This window comes from Hemiscyllium ocellatum, chromosome 50 (assembly GCF_020745735.1).
Source record: "Hemiscyllium ocellatum isolate sHemOce1 chromosome 50, sHemOce1.pat.X.cur, whole genome shotgun sequence".
Lineage (NCBI taxonomy): Eukaryota > Metazoa > Chordata > Chondrichthyes > Orectolobiformes > Hemiscylliidae > Hemiscyllium > Hemiscyllium ocellatum.
This window is the reverse complement of record NC_083450.1, coordinates 3,886,803-3,892,802: the sequence shown is the minus strand read 5'-3', so window position 1 is coordinate 3,892,802 and position 6,000 is coordinate 3,886,803. Positions and strand designations below refer to the sequence as shown.

The 6,000-nt window shown below is 55.2% G+C and overlaps 1 protein-coding gene across 3 annotated transcripts in view; it reads right to left on the bottom strand.

Annotated features, from left to right (window-relative positions):
• LOC132805627 (semaphorin-4B-like) overlaps positions 1-6,000 on the bottom strand; it is a 65,675-nt gene that overhangs the window by 39,692 nt on the left and 19,983 nt on the right. For 2 of the 3 annotated variants that reach the window (XM_060820803.1, XM_060820805.1), the window contains one exon: positions 5-19. The exons of the other annotated variant lie outside the window; for it this stretch is intronic. In XM_060820803.1, the coding sequence (XP_060676786.1) occupies positions 5-19 (15 nt within the window). The remainder of the gene's footprint in view (positions 1-4; positions 20-6,000) is intronic. 3 annotated transcript variants of the gene reach the window in all.

Here is a 6,000-nt window from a genome sequence, read left to right as displayed (position 1 = left end):
TCACCAGCAAATAAGTTTCCTGAAAAGCAAAGGACCAATCACTGCTTTACTACGAAAACAGGACTGAGGCTTCTCAGCGGTGGAGGCGATTCAAGAATTTATTTTTAAAAACCCCACCCCCGTCCCGTTTTAGAGATTTCTAGAGCCTGAGGCCATTCGGCCCAGCCTGGACAACTCCTCCCCTACCCCAACCGCGCACACCCCAGCTCCCTTCACCGGGTCACGGTTCGGCCAATGAGGGGAAGGCCTAGTCCCGGATTAGGCCGGGACTGAAGCCTGGGCGTGGGAGTAGGTCTCTGAGGCACTGCTGGGAGAGAGGGTGGGGAAGCAGCTTACCCTGAGGGGGTGGCTTCGTTTATCTCCCCCCCCGCCTCTGGACTCCGGATTGTAGAGCCCGCGCGGTTTTACCCAGGGCGCACCCTGCCCCACCCTCCCCTCCCTGAGGACTTGACCGTCTGGACAGGGAGACGACAGACTGCGAGAGCTGACTGGAGTGGATTCAGCCAGCGACAGGGGATTTAAGGGGATTTACTCTGACACTGGAGAGGAGGGAGGGAGGGGGGGGATTTGGATTAGAGTCGGCACTCCAGGCCGGGGGAAGCTCTCTCGGCTGCGGGAGGCTACGCAAATGCAGAGGCGGCCCGCTCTGGATTACTGTCGGAAACGCCGGCGGCTGGGGGGGTGTGTGTGGGAAGGTGCAGAGGGAGAGAACCCGAACCCGAGATAACACCCCTCCCCCACCCTCACCCCGCCAATTCCACCCAGCCCTCAGATATCCATGGGCTGCTCGACTCTGAGGGGCATCCCCTTGTCATAGACTCCCCACACTCTGCCCCATCTCCTCCTAAAAGCTCAATGTACAGCCTAAGCCATTCATGCCGACCAGATAGCCCAACCTAATCAGATTAGGTTCCTACAGTGTGTTAACAGGCCCTTCGGCCCAGCAAGTCCACACTGACCCTCCGAAAAACAACCCGTCCAGGCCTAACACTATGGGACAATTTCCCATGGCCAACCCACCCTAACCTGCACATCCCTGGGCACTATGGGACAATTTCCCACGGCCAATTCAGCAGAACCTGAACATCTTTGGACTGTGGGAGGAAACTGGAGCACCCGGAGGAAACCCACACAGACACGGGGAGAATGTGCAAACACCACACAGTCGCCCAAGGCTGCAATCAAACCTGGGTCTCTGGTGCTGTGAGACAGCAGTACTAACCACTGTGCCATCCAAAAATGTGGTCCCACCTGCCAGCACCCGGCCCATATCCCTCCAAACCCTTCCTATTCATGTCCCCATCCAAATGCCTCTTAAATGTTGTAATTGTACCAGCCTCCACCACATCCTCTGGCAGCTCATTCCATACACGTACCACCCTCTGTGGGAAAAACTTGCCCCTTAGGTCTCTTTTATATCTTTCCCCTCTCACCCTAAGCCTATGCCCCTCTAGTTCTGGACTCCCCGGGAAAAGACTTTGCCTATTTACCCTATCCATGTCCCTCATAATTTTGTAAACCTCTATAAGGTCACCCCTCAGCCTCCGACGCTCCAGGGAAAACAGCCCCAGCCTGTTCAGCCTCTCCCTGTAGCTCAGATCCACCAACCCTGGCAACATCCTTGTAAATCTTTTGTGAACCCTTTCAAGTTTCACAACATCTTTCCGATCGGAAGGAGACCAGAATTGCACGCAATATTCCAACAGTGGCCTAACCAATGTCCTGTACAGCCGCAACATGACCTCCCAACTCCTGTACTCAATACACTGACCAATAAAGGAAAGCATACCAAACGCCGCCTTCACTATCCTATCTACCTGCGATGTCGGTTTTAAAGGGGGAAATAGAGGGATGGGGGCAGTGAGGATTGTACATCTCTATGACTCTAAATGGGACAAGATGAAGTTAGGGTATCTGGGTCAGCATGGACGAGTTGGGCCGAAGGGTCTGTTTCGGTGCTGTACAGCTCTATGGCTGTATGACAGGTAGATGCTGCTGTTGATAAAGCAGACAGTGTTCTGGCTTTGTTAACAGTGGCACAGAGTACAAGGGTCAGGAAGTGACCTAAACCTGCACAAGATCTCAGCTGGAGTATTGTGTCCAGGTGTGGGTCCCACATTATGGGGAAGGTGGGAATGTGTGAGAGAGACAGACAGACAGAGAGAGACAGAGAGAGAGAGAGAGAGACAGACGGACAGAGAGAGAGAGAGAGACGGAGAGAGAGAGACAGACGGACAGAGAGAGAGAGAGAGACAAAGAGAGACAGAGAGAGGGGAGAGAGAGAGAGACAGAGAGAAAAGATTGAGAGAGACAGAGAGAAAAAGTGGGAGAAAGAGAGAGAGTATCAGAGAGAGAGAGAGTGACAGAGAGGAGAGAGAGAGACAGAGAGACACAGAGAGGGAGGGAGAGAGACAGAGAGAGACAGAGAGACAGGGAAAGAGAGACATAGAGAGAGAAAGAGAGAGAGACATAGAGAGAGACAGAGAGAGAAAGAGAGAGGGAGAGAGGGAGAGACACAGAGAGAGGGAGAGAGGGAGGGAGAAAGAGACAGAGAAAGAGAGAAAGACAGAGAGAGAGGAAGAGAGAGAGGGAAGAGAGACAGAGAGAGAGAGACAGACAGACAGAGAGAGATAGGGAGGGAGAGAGAGAGAGAGTGCAGAGAGTGACAGAGAGGAGAGAGAGAGATACAGAGAGAGAGAGAAAGAGAGAGGGAGAGAGGGAGGGAGAGAGACAGAGAGAGGGAGAGAGGGAGGGAGAGACAGAGAGAGAGAGATAGAGAGACAGAGAGAGGGGGAGAGAGAGGGGGAGAGGGGGAGACAGGGAGAGAGGGAGAGAGAGAGGGAGCGAGTGAGACAGAGAAAGAGAGAGTCAGGGAGGGAGAGAGAGAGACAGAGACAGAGAGAAAGACAGAGAGAGAGGAAGAGAGAGAGGGAGAGAGACAGAGAGAGAGAGATGGGGGGGAGAGAGAGAGAGAGACAGAGAGAGAGAGACAGGGAGGAGAGAGCGAGAGGGAGAGTGGGAGAGACAGAGAGAGAGAGACAGAGAGAGAGAGAGAAAATCACTTCCCTCTCATAAAAGGAACAAGGGGGGGGGGGTTGGACTTAGGGCGACACAACCAAAGATGTGAGGGGAGGGGGGTGGGAGGATCAGAGAGATTCTCCCCCAGTGAGTGTGTGATGGGGGGCATTCAGGAGAGGGGGGGCTGTACGGTGGTTTGGATAGAAATAGTGGGCAGCGTATAGGCAGGGGATTGGCACAAGGAGATAGAAGCAGGGTGGACCGAATGGCCGTGGTGAATCTGAGAGTTAGTCCCAGGCCTGGGTGTGGACTGGCTGGGGTCCAGGTCTCTATCTCCATGATACCAGACACCAGGGGATCCTCCTCGGTTGGTTTAGGATGACCAGGGTATATATGGATTCAGCTGTCGCTGGCTTGTCACACACTGTCACGTTAACATTAACCCCCACTCCGCCCCCCCCCACTCCCCACCCCGCACCCCCCCCAGGCACAGAGAGAGTCAGGAGAGAAACCAACTGGTGTTCAGGAAATCTGCTCCGGATCAACTCAAACACAACTCCAACAATCAATCCATGAACCGACCCACCTCCTCCGGTCAGTGACTATCACTCTTTAATCTTCACTCTCTCTCTCTCTCTCTCTCAGTTCCTGTTTCCTTCACTCCATCCCTCTATCTCTGTTTGCCAGTCTCTCTCTCTCTCTCTTTCGTTTTCTCTCTCTCTCAGTTCCTGTTTCCTTCACTCCATCCCTCTCCCTGTTTACCTTTCACTCTCTCGTTCTCCCGTTCCCTTCTCTCTCCCTCAATTCCTGTTGCCTTCACTTCATCCCTCTCTCTGTTTGCCAGTCTCTCTCTCTCTCTCTCTTTCTTTTTCTCTCTCCCTCAGTTCCTGTCTCCTTCACTCTGTCCACCGATCACTCTCTCTCCCTCTCTCCATTTGGCAGTCACGTACTCTCTCTCTCTCTCTCGTTCTCCCGTTCCCTTTTCTCTCTCTCAGTTCCTGTTTCCTTCACTCCATCCCTCTATCTCTGTTTGCCAGTCTCTCTCTCTCTCTTTCGTTTTCTCTCTCTCTCTGTTCCTGTTTCCTTCACTCTGTCCGTCGGTCACTCTCCCTCTCTCTCTCTCTCTCCCTCTCCCCCCCAACCCCAGGGAATCTCGGATTATTTTGACCCACGTCGAAGCCTTCAGCAGCTAAGACCCAGGATCGGAGAGGGGTCCGTCAATCCCACACCCTCGACCCACTGCCCTGTGTCTGGAAGGAGGCTTTGAGGAGGTGGTTCGATTCTGAGGGAGGGGGCCAGTCTCAACTCGCAGATCATTGGCTTTCCGGGGATCTCTCTCGTGTGGGTGGGGGGGGTGTGGTGCACCAAAAGTTGGAGGGTGGGGGGGAAAGCATTTGGCCACATCTGGGACTCTGTCTTCGAAACCCCTCTCCCCGACCAACGGGACGGAGAGGGGCGAGGGACGAAGAGAGAGTCAGGGGCGAGGAACCCCTCGACGTCGAACAGGTGAGGATTCGGGTTGGCGTCTGCACGTCCTGGGGGCTTTCTCGATCCAACACTCTCCACCCTCCCCACCCCAAGGGACCAGGGCGGAATTGGCGTCTCCTGCTCGCCCAAACTCACCTCCCGCTCGGCGCCGTGCCAACTCACGGGAGATGGCACAGGAGATGAAGTGGGGCAGGGCACAGTCGCCCCCCCCCTCCCCAATGCCGCCCGGGGGAGGGGTTTGGAGGCTGGAAGTGCATTGCCCGGGTCTATGGTGGAGGTGGGTCCCATTGAGGGAGGGACGAACACAGCAAAGGGCAAAGGTGGGGGTGGCGATCTGTCCATCCAGATGGGCTAGCACAGGCCCCCAGGGGAGGCGAGGTGGGAGGGGCAGCTGAATGACCTCTGTTTGACCTCTGGTTCCCTTCAAAGCAGAGGTGCCAGGGGTGGGGGGGGGGGAATGTGGGGGCGAAATGGGACATCCCAGGGCAGTTTCAAAGGGCGAAGCAGATCCCATTGGGAGGGGAAGGGGGTAAATGAACAAACAAGGGGGGAGGGGTCCTACAGCGGGGGGAGAGTGCACATGACACGGGGTAGGTGGATTGAATGGGGGAGGGGTGTAAATGTAGAAGGAAGATCCCACATCGGGGGGGGGTGGTGAGGTGTTGGGGGCATTGAATGGGGGGGGTTGGAGGGAGGGGGGTAAATGAATAAGGAAGATCCCAGATTGGGGGGGATAGAATGAGGGGGTTGGAGGGGAGGGGAGGGGGGTAAATGAATAAGGAAGATCCCAGATTGGGGGGTATAGAATGAGGGGGTTGGAGGGGAGGGGAGGGGGGTAAATGAATAAGGAAGATCCCACATTGGGCGGGAATTGAATGGGGGGGAGGGGAGGGGGTAAATGTACAAGGAGATCCCACATTGGGGGGGATTGAATGAGGGGGGGAGGGGAGGGGGGTAAATGAATAAGGAACGTCCCATATTGGGGGGGAATTGAATGGGGGGAGGGGAGGGAGGTAAATGAATAAGGAACGTCCCATATTGGGGGGGATAGAATAAGGGGGGGAGGGGAGAGGGTAAATGAATAAGGAAGATCCCATATTGGGGGGGATAGAATGAGGGGTGGAGGGGAGGGGGTAAATGAATAAGGAAGATCCCACATTGGGGGAGATAGAATGAGGGGGTTTAGATTAGACTTACAGTGTGGAAACAGGCCCTTCGGCCCAACAAGTCCACACCGACCCGCCGAAGCGAAACCCACCCATACCCCTACATATACCCCTTACCTAACACTACGGGCAATTTAGCATGGCCAATTCACCTGACCCGCACATCTTTGGACTGTGGGAGGAAACCGGAGCACCCGGAGGAAACCCACACAGACACGGGGAGAACGTGCAAACTCCACACAGTCAGTCGCCTGAGTCGGGAATTGAACCCGGGTCTTCAGGCGCTGTGAGGCAGCAGTGCTAACCACTGTGCCACCGTGCCGCCCAC